Source organism: Acomys minous, assembly GCF_964271855.1.
Source record: "Acomys minous genome assembly, chromosome: 5".
NCBI lineage: Eukaryota > Metazoa > Chordata > Mammalia > Rodentia > Muridae > Acomys > Acomys minous.
Window position 1 is genome coordinate 59,635,921 of NC_140494.1, and position 22,898 is coordinate 59,658,818.

The 22,898-nt window shown below is 38.2% G+C and overlaps 1 protein-coding gene and 1 long non-coding RNA gene across 4 annotated transcripts in view; one reads left to right on the forward strand and one right to left on the reverse strand.

Moving 5' to 3' along the window:
• LOC311597252 overlaps nucleotides 1–4,112 on the reverse strand; it is a 14,465-nt gene extending 10,353 nt beyond the window's left edge. Inside the window, exon 1 of the long non-coding RNA XR_014779149.1 lies at nucleotides 4,001–4,112. This is a non-coding gene — a long non-coding RNA (uncharacterized lncRNA). The remainder of the gene's footprint in view (nucleotides 1–4,000) is intronic.
• The window catches only part of SPEF2 (sperm flagellar 2), a 168,584-nt gene that overhangs the window by 59,817 nt on the left and 85,869 nt on the right, over nucleotides 1–22,898 (forward strand). For all 3 annotated transcript variants that reach the window (XM_084781449.1, XM_084781450.1, XM_084781448.1), the window contains exons 11-17: nucleotides 7,319–7,538; nucleotides 8,164–8,285; nucleotides 9,728–9,785; nucleotides 11,263–11,315; nucleotides 13,586–13,689; nucleotides 16,584–16,840; nucleotides 22,278–22,386. In XM_084781449.1, the coding sequence (XP_084637575.1) occupies nucleotides 7,319–7,538; nucleotides 8,164–8,285; nucleotides 9,728–9,785; nucleotides 11,263–11,315; nucleotides 13,586–13,689; nucleotides 16,584–16,840; nucleotides 22,278–22,386 (923 nt within the window). The remainder of the gene's footprint in view (nucleotides 1–7,318; nucleotides 7,539–8,163; nucleotides 8,286–9,727; nucleotides 9,786–11,262; nucleotides 11,316–13,585; nucleotides 13,690–16,583; nucleotides 16,841–22,277; nucleotides 22,387–22,898) is intronic.

A 22,898-nucleotide genomic window follows, 5' to 3' on the forward strand; every position in this document is an offset into this window, starting at 1 on the left:
TAATTTGAGTCAAATTTCATTGCTTTGCATGTGGACATTTTGTTTTCCAGTCAGCATTTGTTGAAGATGCTTTCTCTTTTCCAGCAAATCTTCTCAACATGTCTGTCAAATATTAAATGACTGAACTCACATATGTTCATGTGGGAGTCTTTAATTTTACCCCATTGGTCTACATTTCTGGTTTTGTGTCAATACCTTATAGTTTTTGCTACTAGGACTATGTAACATCTCTTAGAATCTGTAATTGTAATCCCCCCATTCTTGGTTTTTTTTGGTGGGGTGTTGGCTCAGGATTGTTTTTGCTTTCTGGAGTCTTTTTTGGTTCTATATGAATTTTAGTATAGCTTTTTTGTATTTCTGTGAATAGGGAGTCAGGACTTTGATTGGGGTGCATTGCACCTGCTTTTGGTAGGATGATCATTTTTACAATGCTAATTCTACTGACCCAGGATTATGAGATGTCTTCCGATTTTCTAGTGTCTTTATCTCTTTCTTCAGAGGTTTAAAGTTTCACATGCTTAATTAGGTTTATTCCTAGACATTTTCTTTTCTTTTAGACTATTGTGAATGGGAATATGTCCATGATATCCCTCTGTGAATATTTGTTGGTGGAGTATAAAAAAGCTATTAACTTGTTCAAATTTATTTTGTACCTGCCATATTGCTGGATTTGTTCATCATTTCTAGATATTTTCTGGTAGTCTGTTTCTTTGAGTGGTTCTCCCTACATCAACTAATTTCGTGCATATTGTTAAGATCCTTGCTAGCTTCTGCTTATAAAAATGACACTTTCTGAGCTTGTACATAGCCTGGGTATTCTATTATATCTGTCCATCTTATCTGAAGATTTAAACCATCTTTGTACATAATCAAAGTACTAAAATTTAATTTCTATGCAGTAATTCATTTAACTCAGTTCATATATCAACTATATTACTCGTTAGCACTCTGCTTCAGTCGGCCTACCTGTGATGCCTACCTGTCATGGGGGTATGGTGCTACCCAAGATTACAGAAGAACAAACTCTCCTCATGGCGCTCCTTCTCTCTTCCTATCTTTCTCTGTCTGTCTGTCTGTCTGTCTGTCTGTCTGTCTGTCTGTCTGTCTCTCTCTCTCTCTCTCTCTCTCTCTCTCTATATATATATATATATATATATACATATATATACATATGTGTATATGTATATATGTATATATATAAGAGGTACCCCTCCTTACCCTTTCCTTCTCTCCCCATGCTCATTTAATAAACTTCTCTATCTAATATCTGTTTCTTATTATTAATCATTAAATTAAAATTTTGTTTATTCCCAATCAATCAATATCTAAAAGGTATACTTCATTTGTCTGTTTTCCACTATTTGTTGTCCAGAGATGTGGAAACAAATCAAAATGAAAGAATTATAATAACATAACACAATGCCATAGGAGATAATGTACAAATAGTAATTATAAGCATCTCGTTAGCTAGAGTTTTGTTTCTTTTCCTTATCCATACCAAACAGATTGAGTCATAAGGTAGAATGTGCTTTTAAAAAGGATTCTGGTCAAATTTTTTAAAGTTATTGTCTTCTCGTAAGATGTGTAACAACACTTTATATTCTAAACCCCAGGAGTTGTTGGAGGCTTCAGACAAATAAAACTTGACAAGATGTGAGGGCAGAGACTCAAAATCCATCACTGCCTTGGAAATCTAGCTCCCTGTGCATGCTTTTTTTCTCTTTTATTTGTGTTTTGTTTGCTTCATTGGTTGGTTTTTAAAAATGTGCTATTACATATCACAGATTGGACACAAACTGGACGTAATCTTGCCTCATCCTCACAAGAACGGGGATTACAGCTGGACCTCTGTGTAGGCTCAATTATCTTAACATTCCCAGAGCCACATTCTTGTCTATGTATGCACAAAGATCATAAAGCTACAGCATATGCAATATGCACCGTTCTCATCCCAAATCATCCTTGTTTACTCTAAGTGTTTTAGTTAACTGCCGCCCACTTGTGTTCTGAACTCATGCTTCCTGCCATTTGTCCCATCTCTCTTTACTCCTTGGGCTTCCTACTTTGCTGTCCATTGTGGAACAGGAAAGATCCAACTGAAAGGGCCATCATGAAAACAAACCCACCTGAAATGTGAGGACTGCTGTGTCTCCGGTCACCCCTTAGGCTACTAGTACAAGGGTCAGCTGTATTTCAGAAATCACTCAATTTTCCCTCATTTTCTTCAGATTGGTTTGCCAAGAGAAAGCTGTCCATAGTAAATTCAAAATGAAGTCGTATCAACAGCTTTCCTGTGGTGGAGTCCCCGTGCGATGGCTATGCTCTGAATGGAGCACATACTGATTTTATAACATTAACATTTATGTGCTCTCTTGAATTAAGTCTATTGGAAGATTTTTATCCCATGTCTTGGGCCACTTTAGCAAGATAATACGTCTATCATTGAATGTTATCAAATAGTTTTAAAATATTACATTCCAAGAATATCTAAGGAAACCAGCATATATGAAAAATAGGACTTGTTACATCCACTGGAAAAAAAAGCATTATCTCTCTTAGAGGGGAGGGATGCTTTTCCATGTCTTTCATCTTTTTATCTGTAGTTAAATTCTAAATTGCTGAGAGCATTCCAGATTGCTGGACCACCTCAGGCCATGCAGGGCCTGGTAAATCTTAGTCACCTGTGAAGACAAAAGCTGGGTCCTCTGTGCAATTAGACAATGACTATCATTGCACAGAAAACACATTGGGCCACCAGTAAGTGTATTGATATAACTCAATGTTGTTGACTTATGGAATGAAGCACTATGGTCAATTCAAGATTTTACGGAGTCAACAAACATCTTCCAAGGCCCTACATTCTGCTTACCCAACTTCATACAAACTATGTCTCCATTAAAAATCATTAATAAAGACTATCCATCCCAGTTTTAATTTTTAAGGAGTTTCAAGAAATAAAAAATTACATACATATACTTATATATTTATAGCCTTATTTTATCCATGTCAATTCCTGTAAAGGAAGGTAAATAATGTTGAGAAAACATGCAACCTTAAAAGTGGAAGCAGCCAGTAACCATGGCCACATTATAGTCCAGGAGAGAATCAACAGGAAATGTTAGATCAATTTCTTGCTCTTGAAGTGTGAACCTTAGCCCATAAAGATGCTATTTATAAATGCTCACAATGACTTTTTAAAAGTCCAAGAAGTAAAAAAAAAAAAAAAAACCATCAGCCCACATGGAGTCTAAAAGACATGACTAACTGAAAGATGGTTGGAAAGAGAAGTCTAGATAAATTGTTTTAAGCTCTACAACAAAATGCAAGGAGACACGTTAACACTTTGAATCCAGAATGGGTAGCTAAGTGGTAGGTCCACATATTGTGTGAAAATAATAATAACAGTGTGTGTATACTGTGGACCCAGAGTTTAAGGATGAGGTTCTGGAAAGGTTAGTGTGGGTCAATTAATGAAAAATTATACCAGCGAACAAGTTATGTCATTTCACAAAAAGACATGATTATTTACTGTTACAGTTTTATGGTCTCTGCTTTTGAGTAGACATGAACTGACAGGGAGAGATGGCACTTGATTCTTGCATAGATACCTCAAAAATATAGCCTTATTGCATTTATGTAGACACCACAAAAATACTGATCATAAAACAGAGACCTCTTAAGTGATTCCCTTATGTGTTTCATAGCTTACATAATTATAATGTAGTGTTGCAGAGCTACCCACACCATCTTAAAGCAATGGTTCCCAAAGTGATGCTTACATAGTTTACCCTCAGCAGGCATTAGCATCTTGAAACTAATAGCCCCATGTGTACATTTGTACTGATATCTGATGGAGTGAGTTATATATCTTATGACAGTTATTTTAACCATACCTACATAAACAGCAAACATTTAAAAAGTCTACTAGAATATTCGGGTTCTTCCTTAGCTCGTTAGGTTATTACAGTTAAAGTTTTCATCTTGAGTCACAATTTCTCACCTTTTAGTTTTTCTGATCTCCTCTCGCTCATTCTGGCCTTGTTCCTTTCTCCTTGGTCTGTGTGGGGAAGCCGCCCTTCTAGGGTGGTCGCGCTCAGGGTGGTTATCTCCAGAGGTCAGACTTTGGAACATTCTGTTCTGTCCACAGTCCGTGTTCTATTCCACTGTGTTTGGCCATAATCTGTACCTAGCTCCATGACGTAGAAGGGCTTTGTCCGTTGTGAGGGAGCACACCTTCTAACTGAGGCAAAGCCGACTGACTATTGTCTTTGTAGATGTGTGGTACTGGTAAATGCCTCCAGCAGTGCCTGGGAACTCCTTAAGTGTTCCCAGTGGTCACCTTGCCTTGTACACAGTGTTACTTCACTTGATCTTTAAAACAATCTTATAAAGATTATGTTGTGCTTCAAAGTAAAGGACTGACAAGAACACAGTACAATCAAAAAACATAATCATTGCAGGAACCTGAGCGATTAAATTTACTTGTGAGATGGTTTCCTGTAGAGAAGATGGAAAGACTGCACTGCTCAAAAACTATCAGAACTTTGCCATCTATCCCATCAACTTGAAACTCAAGACTTTGTTCTTGTTTCCTTATTGGGCCACTTCCAGACTGGCTACTGTATAGAAAATCATTATCATTTCTTTATTTAGAAGTGTAAGCAAGTCCAGTGAACGAAAAGAAGCAAGTAATCACTTATGATTCAAAATATGCACAATCACGTAATATTTAAATTCAAACAGTGCAGACAATTATACACTGCACTAGCAAAGCCAAAGTTATTAAAACAAAATTATCTTTTTTGTTTTGTTTTGTTTTGTTTTGTTTTTTGTTTTTGTTTTTGTTTTTGTTTTTTGCTCGTGTGTATTATTTTGAATTGAACTTAGGACCTCACACAAGTTAGGCAAATGTTCTACCTCTGAGCTATATCTCCAGCCCTAAAAGAAAAAAATCTTAAGAATAAAATGTCATTTGTATAAAAATGAAAAAACATTTTTAATTATAATTAAAGACTTATTTATTTGAATTTTAAAGAAAATTCTTAGGAATACTTTGCTTCAAGGGTAAATTTTGTTTGCTTCCAAGATTTCTTTATCTCTAGTGTTGTCATATGAGGAATTCTGGCACCAGACTAAGAATGTGACCCATATCACTTATCAAACTTGACAACGTGTTCTCTGGAAAGTATTTTCATTTCAGATATGGTCTGTTAAAAATAATGATAAAATAGAAGTCAAGAACATAGGAAAATGCTTCTTTATTCATGACATAAAGTTTTAGAAAAATTGTCCAAATGGCCTAAGTGGGATAAATCAATAAAAAATCAATATACTTTTTCTTACTTGAAAATGCTTAGGAAAAGGTTAGAGAAATGGTATATTAGTCTGTTTCCGGCATCTATGTTGGGTGGCTAACAACCACCTGTAATTACAGCTCTAAGAACTCCATAGCCCATCCTGCCCTCCATTGTCACTATGTCCATATGGCCTATGCACAAGCACATGTGTACACAAATAAAAACTAATAACAAATCTGAAAATATTTACTTAGGACAATAGCTCCAAGCATAGACAGAATCTGTCATTTTGAACAGTTGTATATTATTGATGAAGGATTAACAGTGTAAGATAAAGAATTGTTTTTAATCATTACTTTGTGGATATTTTGTGTGACTCATTAATTTGTGGATTACTATAAAACAATACATCAATCATGAGGCTAAGATAAAAAGTAGAACTCACATTTGGGATTCAAATTGTCCAGGAATTTTGAAAAAATGCATAGATCCCAGACATATGCAGAAAATAGGGAAACTTGAACTAAATCCTACTTTATAGTGGAGATAATCATACTTACCCTCTTCCTTTTGGGCAACTATGAGCTGTCTTCTTAGAGCGCAATGGGCAATTCACACTCTTACTACGTGTCTTTCCTAAGGAAAGGTAAGACGCTCTGTCGTTCTTGCCTGCTGTACGGTTGTGTAGGAACAGGATGCTCGGAGAACTCATGCTCGTCTCCAATGGTTTCCTTGTGTTTTCCCAGCAACATGATTTGGACTGAGACAAGGAAAATAGCCAAAGGGCTTATAAAACTGATTATTTTTCATTTTAAAAAGCAGTGCATTTTGAAATTCAGACTTTTTGACATTCAGATATGGTGTCTGTTTGACAAAACTGCTGCAATGAATCAACACATTTACATTTTAGCAGCTAAGAGAGTTGAGATATAGGTTACATAGACTAAATTCTAAGTAGCAGTAAGGCACACTACAAGTGCCATGTTCATTTTAATATCGTATGCATCGTTTTTACAAAACATTGTCAAGTGTGATTGGCTGCAGTTTTCTTTTTAAATGATTTTCTTGTCAATTTTTATATAGCATGCATGCATGTGTGTGTATGTGTGTGTGTGTGTGTTAAATTTATGAATAGTCTTAACAAACACATTGTAGAACATTCCATCTTCCATATTCTAGATTTTCAAAATAAATTTCTATTCCATTAAAAAAATAAAATGTTCAGAAAATAAGCCATACGGTCTTCCAAGCCAGAGTTCTCTAACAACTTGAATTTTGAGTTTTATTGCACATAGTAGTTGATTATTTTCAAACCAACTTCCAGCTTGATGCCATTGTCTTTCCATCATACAAAGAAATAGATATATACTGTTCTCTTTGTCCCAAAGGTGGCATTAGCAAGTTGACGTCCATAACTTATGTTCTAGAGATTTATTAATAGATATTGCCTCATATATTAACTTTCTAATTAGATTTCCATTTTATGTCTATACTTTATCTCCTTTTGGTTTCTTGTAATTTTTAATTGCTTTTATTCTTATTTTAATATTTATTAATACTATGTATCTTCTCTTTTAGTTTAAATAAATACCTTAATATAAAATTAAATTAAAATTATAAATTAAATACCTTAATATAAAATAGATTAATTTTTCAGTTAATTCAAGTAGCCTACTTTTAAAACTAATATCTTGTAAAGTTTTCTTATGTTTTATATAGAATGTTCATTTAATATTTTATTATATGAAGGCAGTATTGTTGTAATTGATTTTCTGCGATATAATGAATTACAACATTGATTAGGTTCTGTTTGTTACAACTTGGATTCACTTTTTTAAAAGTTTTTATTGAAAATAGATTTGACTCTCATACAGTATTTCCTAACTACAGTTTTTCTTCCCTCTATGCCCCCTAGATCGCAAACACACACCTCCCTGTTAATATTTAAATGTCACCTGTGCTTCAATTCTGCTTTTTGTAAACCAGTTTGATCTTTTTCTGTTTGGCTGTTACTTTTGCAGAACATGGTTGGAGAGTGGGCCTTACCTGAGGACATGGATAACAGTGCACCACCCTCCAACAATAACATCTTGGCTCATGTGCTTCAAAGATTAATTGAAAAATCTATTCCCTCTCAAGATGGTGCAGCAGACACTGAGTTACCCTCGTTTGCTGTGAAGGGCTGCTTACTGGGGAAGACACTCAGTGGGAAAACCACTGTCCTAACGTCTCTACAAAAAGGTAAGTTTGCTTTCTTCCTCATTTTTTTATTAGATTCTATTTATATTGACCATAGCTACCAATGTCTGTGCCCATAAAAGTCACACCAAAAACTCTATTTTAGACACTATCTTCCATCAAAATTTTATGGTAGGACAATCATGTGACTGATTTTTCCATATACAGAAGTGAATGAGATACTAAGATATGCTTTAGATGTTCAGTGTTGGCAACACTATGCTAAATAATAAAACTCAGACATGGAAAGTGACAGAGTGCATCATTGAACTTATGTGAAGTCTCTCAAAATAGACAAATGTATGCAGACTGAAAATGATCCATGTTCTCAGGGACACTGAGTAGCGGAGTGGGTATGCCCGTGTAATAGGTGGAGATTTACTTTTATGATGAAAACTTCCTGGAACAGGGTGGTCACCCAGCTTAGTGGGTTTCTCAGTGCTGCTGAGCGGTACCCTATAAATTAGCTAAAATGATGTATCTCATGTAATGTGAATTTTATAAAGTAGCTTCATCCAAGGGACAACCGTAGGGAGAGCAGCATTACAAGGTTGAATCACAACACAGGTGCAATGGTATCAGCTCTCAGAAGGCAAAGATATTTATAAAACTGTCCTTTGTACTTTAGACTTCCCTATTTGTGTACTTTCTATTGATACTCTTGTCAATGAAGCTATCCGGGCATTTCGTGAACGTGAAAAAAGCAGCAGGCCACCATCACATCAGCAAGACGATCCTACATTGAACCAAGTAGGTGTGAACTTAGTTATCTAAAGCTGGTACAGACATGGATCAAGATAAAATCCAAAGATCATCCAGTAAAGGTCCAAACAGTGAATAGTTTAGGGTCTGTAGACCAAGGGGCAAAAGAGAGGGGGCATCTCCTCCTAAACCTACCCCCGAAACTGATTTTCCTGGGTGAACCATCCAGAGTGGTGAGCTTATTTTGAGTGCTGTGGCCATAAAATGAAGACATTCCCCTGAGGTAGGAGCTGCCACGTGAATGGGGTTGCTAGCTCTGTGTGTGTGTGTGTGTGTGTGTGTGTGTGTGTGTGTGTGTGTGTGTGTGTGTGATGGCAGTTATTAAGAGAACAGCCTATGCTTGCACTAATATCACCAACTCCTAGTTCCAGCACTCAGCAGCAGGAAGTTGAGAGCAGTGGGATTCCTGACATGTGGTTAGAGACTGCTGCTGGCTGTTAGCAGTGGACAAGACAGGTGCTAAACCTCCTCCACAGGGCTAAGGGTAGAACAGGACACATTGCGTGGACCCTAAGGTCACGATATGAGGCTGCTTGAATATCCTGGAACCATAGAAAAAGAGCTAGGTGGATCAATTTAGTCCTCAGCCAACATATACCACCCTATGATCTATCTCAGCTGGGCTTCGGGTGAAGGGAGCACTCCCAGTGGCTTAAATTGATCACATTTTTATTACTTAACATACACATTGCAATTTATTCCAACAATTCATAGATATATAATACTGCCTGCTGGGGGAAAGGGTAGAAGAGTATTATGTGGCTTTAAGAACCACTCGCATGGCTCAGCGCTCCTGCTTTCAAGAGACAATAGTACAGGCCCTACATACAGATTAGTTTTCTCAAGGTCAGAAGGCTTGTAGAAACCTGCTTGTTACTGAAGCTCAGATTTGACTCTCTTACCTCACATTGTCTCTGCAATTGAATCAACTAACAGCATTTACTCTAAACAATTTCCATTCACAGAACACGTACTAGTAAATCGTGACTTGTGAAAACGTGTTTCATTGTATGGTTCTTTCTTCTTTCACATTGTGGCAAACTTTCATTTTGGTTAGTAGAGTAATGGATAACACACATTTTTCCTCTTCTCTATCTGTGGCGGTGGCTATGACAGCCTTAGGATTATCTTTCAAGATGTTTTCTATTAACTGTACATTTCCCCTGTTCTGTTTTTATTTCCAAAGTAGCAGTTTCTGTACTTTATATAGAAATTAAAAGCCATTTGAAAGATTCTACCACAGGTAATTGTGTGTATCTATATATTCAATACTCACCATCTTTTCCTTTTTTGCTTCTGAAAATCACTTAGGATAGAAATTTCCAATTTAATATCATTAATGTAGATTAAACAGTTTGCCTCAAACACTAACTTATGGAAACGTAATGAAAGCATGCCATATTAAAACTGTATGTTTGTTTTTACTATAGGATAAAAATACCTTACCCGTCACCCCAGGCTCAGGGGAAGCAGTGTCCCCCAAAGAAGGTAAAACTATATGTCTAATAAGTAATGTGTCAAAATAAGCCATCCACCATTTCTATTGCAGTATGAGAGAGGGAGATACAGAAACAGCAGAGTGCATGCACGTGACCACAACATGATTTCAGGGGAAGAAATGGTGAATGGAGGAGAATTAAATACTTCTATATGTGGTTATTAACACTGTACGAGGTAGTTGTTGCGTACATTTGAGGATAAAGGTGAAATCACAGAGAATATTTCACCCTTAAAGTAATTGCTCATCTTTACCTATATGGAACTTGGAAACATCATGTTCACTCACCTCTGTCTTGGTATATTGCTTTTCCTTCTCACTTGTGGAAGGGTGTGTGTGCATAGCATTCAAGCTCTGTGTGTGGAGGAAAACGTCAGAGTCTGTTCTCTTCAACCCCTGAGAAGGTTGTTCCCTATTCATCAAGCTGCGCTGGCTCTTAATCTTTGACAACAACAACAACAACAGAAACCTTGGGAATCAGGGATAATCCCTTCAGGTTATTCATAGAATCATAGAAGGAAGTTGTTTTAAGTACTAAATGACTTTTCTTTTTTATTTATTTTTTTATTAATTTATTCCTATTACATCTCATGGTTATCCCATCCCTTGTATCTTCCCATTCTTCCCTCCCTCCCATTTTTCCCTTACTCCCCTCCCCTATGACTGTGACTGAGGGGGACTTCCTCCCCCTGGATATGCTCACAGGGTATCAAGTCTCTTCATGGTGGCCTTCTGTCCTTCCTCTGAGTGCCACCAGGTCTCCCCCTCCAGGGGACATGGTCAAATATGTGTGTTGGTAAAGCTTTCTGCAACTTTCAATCTGTTTACATCCTATTCTAAGCCCAGACCATCCTGTGTAATCACTGCTGTCCACTGTCACCATAAAGTTACCCACAGATTTGGAATAACTTTGCAACTCTTCCATAGTGGCTTTTCTTTCTCTTTTGAACAGTGGAAAGTCACTTCTCTTTCCAGTGTTTTTTTTTTTTAACAGCTTATTTTTATTAATGTAGTGTCAGTAGTGTGACTTTTCATTATAAATTTATTCAGAAATTGTTTTTTTTCCATAGAACTTACTACCTAAGAGCCCATTCTGATTTCAAAATGTTGCCAGAATGTCTGTTATCTACTAACGTCACAATCCAGGAAAATATGGATGTGGCAAATTAACATTTGGGTTTTTTTTTTTAGAAAGTTGCTTTCTTCTCCAAAGAAGGAACTTAAATTGTATATTTTGACTTTGCTATGAGTTTAGAGCATGCCAGGAGGGAAGTGGCCAGGGTCTGAAATGCTGCAGACTGAATGTAAACGCCATTCCACAGTGCTAGCTAGCATTGCATTGTTACCAAAGATATCACACACAGCTGAGCTTAATGCCCTTATTCACAAACTAGACAGAGGCAAGCACTGGTAAGGTTTTTAAATGTAAATGCTGGGACTTTGTTCTTACTACTACCCTGTTACTAGGTGTGACAGCTAATGGAACTGAACATATCAGACTAAGTGACAGCTTTTTAGACGTAAGTACTATTTTCTAATTTTCTCTGATCATATATTAAAACGTGTGCTTATTTGTATTCTTTTGATACGTACCCATAGGCTGTGAACTCAATAGTGTTCTTCTATTTGGTTTTAAATTATGCTTGATAGAAGAATGAATAATAATAAAAGTTTCCATGACATGTGCCACTACGTATCTGCCTCTCCCCATCAGGATAGCCAGGCTAGTTTGGCAAACTGGGCAGGACTAGGGGGAGTACAGCTTAGCCAGGGAAAATGGGTATAAGCAGGGTCCTTGTCAGCTCAGTGAGTGCACAGGCCAAGAACACACTCCCAGAATGGGTTCCAAGAATTGATTTGTTTATTAGGGGTGATCAGGGTTTTTTTTATGTCCTGGAGTGGTGGCCAGGGTCTTGGGACAAGGTTTGTGTGGCCATGTATAATTGGCCAGGCCAGGGGTGTTGGAAAATACTTCATCTGCATACCCAGGGGATGCAGTCTGTGAGGGGGTTCGAGGTGAGCCCTATATGATCAAACAAAGACTGAAGTCTGATAACTATCAAGGTAATAAAGTCTTACTAGGGTTAATGTGGGCAGCTGACTTTTGGTGCCAGGTTGGAAGGGGGAAGGAGCCACCCCCTGCCATCCTTGTCTGAGGTACCCAGGGTCAAAGCTCTCCTAAACCCCTTCCTCCACAATCCTAGGTCATTACATATTGTTTATAATCTTAGTAGTTTTCTTTCTAAAGCAGTAGAAATTACTATGCCATTTTTGCCAGATTAGAAAGGGTATACATATGATTTTTTAATTCACTTGATATTATTTCTAAAGGACACTAGAAGGTATTTCATAGAGGTTATCGATTAAATAATCAAGGAAATGATGACAGAATTAATCATGTGTGTTTCACTTACTTCTTTATTATAATTGATTATTTTACAGTGAGTTTCAGCATAGCCAACAAATTTGCTGTTCAGATTCTAGAACAGATTAAGTATAAAAACACACTGGATCCACAGCCAAGCAATGAGCATGGTGACTTTTTGAGAGAGAAGAGAATGTAGAAAAAGCATACGTAGAACATTACTTTTGCTCTATTCCTTTGAACCATGAGTTAATAGAAAGGCTGGGTTTATTTTTGAGGTTCCACTTGCTGATTTGTAAAAGCCTCCTTATCCATTTGCAGCTCATCTCAAAAGCACATACTTTTCCCTATGCACCATATTATCCGGACATATCAGCAATCAAAATGGTGGCGTTCTCTACTCTTAGGGAGTTCATACTCTAATAGAGGTGGGCAGGTAATGAGCTATGGACACAAGTAGATGAATTGAATAGCATGGTAAAAGGTAATCAGGTTCGTGGGTCGGGTGGAATGAAAAGTAGAGCAGAGTAGAGCAGCATTTTGGGCAGGGAAAGGAGTGTTCTGATGTTAAATTAAGGTAGGCCTTCTGGAGAAAGCAGGGTCTCAGCAAATTGGAAGAGGTAAGAGAATCAGTGAAGTGGATCTAGAGCCTCTCCGGCACCATGAGTAGGTCTGCAGTCACAGGGAGGGGCTGTATATGTCCCAAGTGCATTTAACAAAGGCTGAGATCGGAGAGATGAGGAAAGAAAGAAGTCCGGTCTTTCAGCACCTGAGAAGTAATTATTATCACTTGTCATAAGACTATGCTGTGGTTGAATGGTTTTTGGTCAAGGTAGAGTCTCATTTGACATAAAATACTCCAGTGAGTGACAGCAGAGCAGGCTCTGGGGAAGCCCACATTCAATGACATCACACAACTTGTACAGAATTGAGCCTCCTAAAAGTCATAATAATTAATTCTGGACAGACCAAAAAAAAAAAAAAACCCTCATCACGAGAGTGAACTTGTGATAGAAAAAGAAACGCTAAATCTAAAAGAAGAAGAAGAATTGAGCTGAAAATCTGGAATTTGATCACCAGAAGATGTTCAAGAGCTGTGTGTGTGTGTGTGTGTGTGTGTGTGTGTGTGTGTGTGTGTGTTCCCAGAGGGCATTCTCTCATATACATGAGTGCTTAGAACCGAATCATTCTGATTCAAAGTGTTAGTCTATGAAATCTAGTGTGTCAGAGCTGCAGAAAATAAGAGAAGAACATTTCAAAATTGGTACAGATCGTTCTTGAATGCTTCCCTGACTCGAGAGGTGTGGTAAGTCCTCGGTGTCTTCATTAGACAGTGTGTCTACTCAATTGCTTTAACTATTAAACATCTTGAATGAAAGATTCCTTTCCAATCAGCTCTCTCCCACCGTTCTTTTCTTCTCACAGCTCAGTGTGCGAGCTCAACTTGGTGCAAAATCAGAACAGTTGCTCAAAAAAGGGAAGAGCATTCCAGACATACTGCTGGTTAGCATCATGGTCAACGCCATCAAGTACGTGTTACGGTTCCTTTCCTCACATCTATTTAATATAGTCCCTTTCCGTCTATGTGCAGGTGTATGTGCTTATGTGTGACCACATGGGTGTGCGAGTGTGCATGTAACTGTGAGAGTGGGCACAGAGGCCTAAGTTTGATTTCAGGAAGCATCTCATCCTTCTTCCCTTATCCTTTGAGTCACAGGCTCTCAGTCGAACCCTGAGCTGCACATGCAAGCTGGTCTCCCCAGGCAGCTCACTTGGGGATCTCGCCTTCAATGACAGAGGAGGATAGAGTTACTGTTGGGTCCTCCACATCCAAACATTTACATGAGTTCTGGGAATCTGAACTTCACTCCTCCTGTTTGCATAACAAGCACCTTAACTGCTGAGCCACCGCCCTATCCCATTTCATATATTATTTGCCAAAAAAAAAAATGATATGTGAAGAATAGCATAGAAGTGCACTTGTTTCTAATATCCAAAGTCTACTCCTAAAATAAAGGGAAACATATAGATTTGCATGCCTATATTTCACTGCTCCCTGATCAACCTCTCCCTTATGTAAATGTAGGTCAATTTCTACTGTCTTTGGGAACTTCAAGGAAATCAAGTAATTAGATAAGACAAAAGGCATGTTGTGAGAAAGAGAGAACCTAACAGAAGGGGCTCAGGTTTCTGCACTTACTTGTGTTACATTTCAGGAAGAGGACAGGGATCGAGCCCAGGGATGCAGAGGCTGAAAGTCACTAGGACATCAGGCAGCGGTCCACAGCTTAGACAAGACACATATGTGTGTGTAACAGGGAGAGAATGTAATAGCGGATAAAGGGAAATTTTTCAAAGAGCCTGTCATTTTATACTTCCTCTGTCCATGTTTCTGTTGAGAAAGTCTCTCCTCAACCCTGCTTTGCTGTAAGTGTATATTACAAGAGGCCAGTTGGTCCGTAGAATAAAGGATCTGTAGAGGAAGGGGGGGGGGGGAAGAGTAAAAAGCCCTGTTGAAAGAACCGAGGATGAAGAGTTAGAGAGGAAATGGAATTGCTTAGCTGTGGTATGTGGGAAACATTAGGGCACAAGAGGAAGGAGAGAAGATGGGATTTTTACTGTCCACCTGAGATGAACTCCTCCTTAACGGTGTCTTGAAAGGCTGCTTTGAAGATTTAAGCTGTCCTTCTTATGTATCTAGCAATTGGAACTCAAGGCTGCTACCCTCCGAGCTGGAAAGGTTTTTATCGTCATAGTTCTCAGAAATGACATAAAGGACACTTTACCCCAGCACTCACTGTTCAACGAGCAGATGGGTGCGCAAAGCATCGAGCAGCCCTTGGCTCCAGTGTTAGCAGATCTGGAGGAACCACACTCAGTCCCACACAGTCCCCTCGCCACCCGACCCCACTTCCCCTTCCTCGATCCCACATCCAGAGAACTGTCACTAGTTTACAGTCTTTCAGTCTAGGCCACTGAGAAAAGGAACGCCACGCGTTCTAGTTATACAGCTGTGTCTGCGTAGTGATGGAACAAAAATCCGTCAGACCCCTCGGCTCAGGATTCATGCTCTCTTACTCTGTCCGAGGATGAGCACAGCTCCATGCTCTGCCTCTGCCTCTTGTGGCTTCTGAGACAGCAGACGCAAGAAGAGGTGAACCATTTAAAGGTTCCCAGGCTAATGAGTTAGTAGTCCGATCTTCACAGAATGCTTGCCCTCTCTTTGGAGAAGCCATGACAGTAAGCCGCAGTCGTTCCCTGCTCATGATAACCTCGTGGATAAAGACAGATGCCAGGAGGGAGCTGGGAACCACACTGAGGCCATTTGAAGTTTTATGCTTTTGATCAACTAATGAAATCTTTCTGAAATTTAGCCCCCCTCATTTTCCTTTCCACACTGTCAGAAGGATTACATGTAATCACCAAAGGATTTAAAACTTCTGGAAAGGTGATTCTATTGCTTAACATGAGAACTACAGCAGCAATAAATAGAGTCATATCTTTAGGATACAAGGAAAAATGTCAAATTTGAATAAATTTAAGGTATAACTAAACAAAGACACTTTGGTCTATAGTTTATACGTTGTCTATCAAAGACAATGTGCTGAGTGGAAAAAAAAAACTAAGAAATGATCCTTAATGTTTCAGAAACTTATAACTAACTTAATTAATACAATGTTTTCAAAAGAATAACTGCAAGGCCAGTCACAGTAGTGCACACTTTTAATCACAAGACTTGGGAGGCAGAGGCAGGCACATCTATGTGAGTTCGAGGCCAGCCTGGTCTACAAAGAGAGTTCCAGGGCAGCCAGGGCTATTACAGAGAGAAACTCTGTCTTGAAAAACAAAACAAAACAACAAAAAAGGATGACTTAAAATATTTTAATTCAAGACTATTTTATTCATATGTAAAAAGAAGTGAGAGGCTAAGGAGTAGGTAGGGAGAGGACCCCCCTCAAGGTTGGTGGTAAGAGTGTGGAGTAAGATGTGTCGGATTTATTAAATGTCTCATTTCTGTTCATCTTCTAAGTCCCCGATGAGGTATTTTACAGTACCCCATTTATAAATGAGGAATCTGAGATACAAAGAAGTGCAGCCTAAAAGCTTAACACAAGTAATGCACTGTATATTCACATAATAATCACGATATCTGCTTGTATGCATTTAAAATTGTGAGAGTTTAGAAGTTTGGGAGAAAAGATGATGTTTAGGTCCAAAATAGATTTGGAGGCCAGCAGAGAACCACAGAAGAATTTTAAGCAATAAGAAGACAAAAGAAAACCTAATGTTTTAGCTATGAAATAATGAAACCCATGCATCAGGATGGATTTGTAATAAGAATAAAGGCATTCATTGTATTGCTAACTTTTGCAAAGTAACAGTGTTGATCAACATGCTAATGAGTTGTACCGTTTGCATTTAGGGAGATACCTATGAACCAAAGCTGGGTTCTTGATGGATTTCCAATGACTTTAAACCAAGCCCAGCTCCTGGAGGAAGCACTCACAGGGTACAAAAGGAAATTCAGAGAGTCAGAGAGAAAGAAAACGCAAATGCCCACACTGTCCTTTAGCACTACAGCTTCCAAGGAAGTCTCTTTCCTCCCGTCGGCGTTTGATTTTGTCATATTACTAGATATTTCTGACAATTCCTCCCTGCGTCGCATGAACGATATCATAGGTAAGCTGAGTGCACTGGTTTCAATTTTTTTACATTCTGCTTCGTTATCAAATTGCTTTCAAATTTTGGTGTTTGGACTCCATGTTTCCTTTTGGTTTTGTCTTTGGTTTTTTGTTTTTGTTTTTGTTTAAAGCAAGAAGGCAAAAAGCTGCGTGGGGAGGGAGGTGCAAAGAATCTGTGTGGACTTGCGATGGGAAAGCACAACCAAAATACATTATATGAAAAAAACTAAATAAAAATTATGTTTTGACTAGTTGAATATTTTCATTTGATCTATTTCCCAAAGAATTATCCAGCTGAGTTTCTTGTCTTGTTATTTTTACTGTCAGTATTTAGAATTAGCCAAACCTGGAACTACGGGAGAAATCTAGCCCAACTACAAGCATTTCACTGACTCCTTCCAGTCAATTGATAGCTCTCCATGTCAGACTTTCCTCTATGAGACTTGTACACATGGAGAAGCAGTTTGTAGCTATTGGTACTTTAATGATGCTGGAAAGATTACATGTTTTATCTATGTTATATGTGAAGCTCTTGGAGCCAGAAGCAGTGGCTGGAACTGCTCATATGAAGTTGAATATATTGCCAAAAACTCATCATGCATTTGACTTCTTATCACCAAAGTGAAAATATCATTTTATTCTACAAATTAAATATTTATTAGGATGAAAGTACATACTTTTAAAACTTTGTTTCTACATGTAAGGTACTTGAGAAACCTAATCTCTTGTGGGGTTTTTTTGTTGTTGTTGTTTTGTTTTAATTTTATTTTATAATCTACTTTTTTCTTTTCTGGGGTAAATTCTCATTGTATTACTTAAGCTGATTTTAAATTTGTACACTCCATGGTCCTCTCATGTTAGCCTTCCAAGAAACAGAGACTTCCACCCAATTGTATTTCATTGCTTAAAACTCAGTTTCCCATCATGTGTAATGAAAAAGACTACTGGGCGGTTGTGGGCATTCAAAGAAACTGGGCATAAATACGGAGAATTGCTCTACTATGTAGTAAATGTCAAGAAAGCTGTGGAAGTCCTTGAAATGAATGAAAGATTACTAGGTGCCTTTCCAGTAGACACCTGCACATTTTCTATTAGATACTTTGAGATAACTGACTCTGTCATGACCTGTAACTTTGACTTGATATTATTCTGTAAATCCATACATTAGAGGAAATTGTTAGCAATGCAAATTCCATCTGTTTACAGTCAGGCTTGTGATTTCCTTCTACTGAGATTCAGTTTCTGTACCATCAAAAAGATCACTGCAAATATATTTTTCTATAGGTAGTAATCAGTTTTTTCATCTATTAGTACCTAACCCTCCCACGCCAGTTGCTCATGATGGGATGCAGTTCCTCTCCTGACTTTACTGTTGCACCCTAACAGTTGTCTTATTAATTGGCAAGTTGAATGGTTCCTAAAACACAGTTCAGTTCGTGAGTATTCTTTTCTGGTTTACTTTTAAAATATATGTCTTGCCAAATGATACCATTAATTATTCTTTTGCTTACTCTGTCACTACAAATACAGCACTCAAGAGTTACACCTAGCTGAGGAAGTTGTGAGGAATCATCAAACCCTTGAGCTGCTGTTTGCCCCTGTATCCCGCTCCGTCACTTACACTCTTAGAGGAGGGGAGCTAAAGTGTGAGTTCTCGCCTTCCTCGAGCTCACACTGTTTCTCGGTTTGAATGTTTAGAATCCAACCTCTTATTTTCACTCCTTAAGTGAAATGGCAATGGCTGAAAATTGGCAGAGAACATTACCAATCCATGGCTGTCTGAGAGAGGAAACAGCGCCTGTGCATTATGATGAGTAGGACTGAAAAGCAGGTCTATCATGTTCCTGTAAGACACACAGAGAGATACACCTCTGAGTGTATCTTCTGCCCCTACGAATCTAAGAAGGTTTGCCCACTTCCTTGGGGTTCTATGGGAAGCAAATTATTCCGTGCTTCAGAAACACAAAGGATCGAAGTTTGCTTTTTGTCGGAATATTCTACCAAACAGTGGAAGTGAAAGCTGGGCAGATGACAAACAACCATGGCTGCTATAGTATGACAGAGGAAATAAAATTGTTAGAAAGAGAAGTCAAAGCATCCACATTTTTAAAATATAATATCTACTCTGTAGAAGGAAACCATCTGATAGTTGCGCCCTGTGAAAGATCTGCATTGCCTTGAATGCTTTTAATTTGCTCTCCGTGCTGCTTTGCTCTGAGCAATTCTCATTTCTGTTAATATAGTTGAAGACGTTCCTCCCTGGCTCTGGATTTCCCATGATTTTGCATTCCAACCCCGCTTCATCTTGCTTTGTCTCTAATGTAGATGGGGAGGAACTGATTACTGCGCTGATGAGGCCCTCATCTTCTTCAGTGCAATTGAATCACACTCCAACGCTGCTTTGCTTTAATTCTAATTCCTTCTAGTCCAGTTTGAGGCTTTCTTTTCTCTTTGCCATTTTCCAATTTATTTCCAGCTTATAAGTATTTTGTATTTTGGGTGGAACTCAGTGAGCAGTGGTGAAGCTGTTTGCTTGTCATTACTTTTGGTTTCTAATGGTCAGTTTCTTTATGGTTATTCTAAAGGGAATTCATGATTCTAGAAAGAAGTGTAAACATTTCACAATATCATAGTGTGGTATCAGTAAATAGCCTTCTGCATGTCTGATTTTATGGCCTCCTTATATTACTCTTAAATTTAACTTCGAGGCACTGATTTTTTTCTTTCCAACCTTGCCATCCACGACAGAGTATCCTTTATTGTCCTTACCTTCTTGCAGTTTTATATCAAACATTTTAGGCAGGGAGGACTCTGAAATAAAGATTTCATTAGGCTATCACATAGTCCACCCTGAAATGAAAAACTGGTCAGCCCTGAACAAATTACCTGAGGTATCAGCAGCATGGGCTGATAACAGCTGGAAACACATTCCCCTGGATCTGGGGAAGCCAGAGTATTCTATGATGAAACACCGAAAGAAGACAGATTCACAGTGAACCATAGTCGCAGTTAAGAGGGGCAAGACAGTGCAACACAAGCAAAGCCCTGAGATACAAGGAAATGGCGCTTACCCCTGGTGGTTTGATTAAAGAATCAGAATACAGTGTTGTCTTGGTAAGGGACTATAACGTGATTTGTCTTTCTTTTCTTTGTTAATTTTGTGTAAATGTTTTTTACTTTACCTATTATTAAGCATGTGTGTGTTTGTGTGTGCATGCGTGCACATGTGTGTGTGTGTGTGTGTGTGTGCTTTTGTGAGTTTATGTGCACCATATACGTGCATGTGCTCACAGAGATGAGAAGAAAGCAGTGGGGCCTCTGGAGATGGAGCTACAGGTCTCTGAGAGCTGCCATCTGGGTGCTGGGAACCCAGGTTGTTTATAAGAGAAGTAAGTGCTCTCAGCCTCCTCATTTGAAACTCTTAGTTAAAAGAAACTTTTGTTACCTTCCCTTCCCACATCTCTGAACCTAACTTAAGGCATATCAAAATTGTCTCACCAACAGTCTAGCCTTAAGAAATTCCATATTGAAAATCAAATTTCTCTTCAGTGGGTTTTACCTCATTTCTCATCCATTTCCAAGGGAAATGTAAATTATTATTCTAAAACTACCATAAACTTTTATGGTTGTATGGGTTTCTCTTTAAACATGGTAAGCCAATTTGTTTTTAATTTGTGAATTTAAATACATTAGTACACTATATTTCCATAATTTCCGTGCCTGCTTATCCAATTCTATCTCCTGTCCTCTTAAATTCATGAACTCCTCTAAAATTAATATATTTATTCATTTATTTCAAAAAAGTTATTCTTGCACTTCTGGTTTACTCAGGTAATTAAGTTTTATTCCTTCTCAAGTCTTTGATGGGGTTGAAGACCAGATAGTTTAGTCTTACAATTAAGCTTAGTTGTTTAGGGGTTAAGATGTTTTTAGATCTAGATAGATGTTTTAAGTTGATAGAGATGAGATATGATAGCTATTGATTTACATTCAGAATTTTAGACTCACCAAGATAGGAAAGATGTTTTCTTCAAGGCTGCCAAATGCAAATAGCCAAACACTATGAATATAACGTTAATATAATTCCTGATTGTTTTGTAGTTCTTCTTGCTGTATGTAGTTTATTGTACATATGTGTAATAATATAAATGTATATGTAAAAATGAAATATAATAAAAAATAAGAGAAAAAGAGAATTCCATATATAATACACAATAAAATATCATTGCATCTACCCAACATTTCTCCCACCTAACCCTCTCCAGATTCCACCCAAACACAATCCCCTCTCAACTTCTTGTCCTCTTGTTTTATTAACCCATAAATTCAATTAGTGCTGGCCACATATGCATGAGTATGGGACTATCCAGTGGAGCATGAACTATCAAGTAGTGGCTACATCCCCACAGAAGAATGGTTCTTATTCTCACAGAAGCTATCAATGTCAATTGCCAGTGGCGAACCTGATGAGTTTCTCCTTCCATGATATGACTCAGGTTGCCTTGATGCTATAAAGCTCTTGCGTAGTTAGACAGAGCTGCTGAGAGTTCATGAGTGCAACACCCATCTCATATCCCAAAGACAACCTTCTACAGCATTCTTCCCCATCCTCTAACCTTCTCATTCCTTCTCCTAACTCTTGGTTCCCTGAGGCTCAGATTGTATGTAGGGGTAGTTAACAACGTTCCATTTAGGGCTAATAACTCATGAGTCTCTATATTGACTGCTGATCATTGTAGAAAGAAACTTCTCTGACCTAGTAGGAGAGCATCCCAGATCTATGGGTAGACATAAATATTTAGAAGGCAGTCTGAGAACGTGATCATTTAGTTAAATAGCAGCATTAAGTGCCACTCTGGGGCCTATGAACTCCCTAGTGGTGGGTGTTTCACCAGGTGTACGGTAGTAAGCACAAACTCGACCCTGTGAAGCAGGCTTCATATCCAATTATAAATCAGTTGGTTACCCCATAAAAGTCACTCCAACTATTGCAGCAGCGGTAATCTCTTTTCTGACTATAAAAAGTAGTTAGTAGTTAGCCAACACAAAATGGACTCTGTTGCTTTTGTTGTTCTTTCTTTGTGTATGTGTATACTTTTGTGCATGCAATCTTTTTCTTTTGTTCTAGTAATTTTTATCTTACTACATGTTTTTTGTTTTGAACTATGTTTTTGTTTTTGTTATGTTTTGTTTTGTTTTGAGAAAGAACAAGAAGTTGTGTAATGTAGGGAGGCTGTGGAGACTCTGTGAGGAGGTGAGGAAAGAAAAGAATATGATCAACATAAATCCTATGTAAAAATAAATAATAAAACGCACTGATGTGATATTAGGCCAAAATATGGCTATATCTACCTGGACTCTTGCATAAGTACGTTTTGGCAGTAAGTAGCAGTTTTATTTGTTTGATTATCTAATAAGTAATTTTTGTACCATAGCTAAGGAAATCTCACATGAAATTCCTCATGAAAACTTCAGCCATGGTGGAACTCCTATAATCCAAGTAAATAATGAGGACCAGAATTTAAGAGACCAGATACAGCACAGGTCAGTTTTAAACTTTGTGCCCTTTCTATGCCATGCCTTTCAAAGAGGCTACAGTTGATGACTCTGGAATAATAAGGTCTACAAAAAAAGATACATTCCCGACCACTGAATCTTTTATATATGAGAATAAGATAATTGTTGGCTGTTTCTTAACAATTACACTTTATTATACAACACAACTAGCTTACACAGAAGGGGGAAAAAGGTTAAAGGGAAACAAGAGTGAACCTTCCAGAATCTGTTCCACGGGACGGGTCCCTAGGTGTCTCTGGCCTGCATGCTAGTCTGGCCTGTTCGCTGATCCTCTTCCCAATCCACTTGCTTGCACTCAAGCCCAGTCTGACCCTGCTGCTCCTCTCTATCCTCCCAGCCTGCCTGCCTGTCTCTCACGTGCAAGGGGCAGTTTCCCTCTCCCATTGAGAGTCGATTAGAAACAAATAGTCCAGATGGAGTCCCTCCTCCCCTTCCTGAATTCCAGGCCCAGGATGGCTCCACCCAGTCTATCTCAAGGT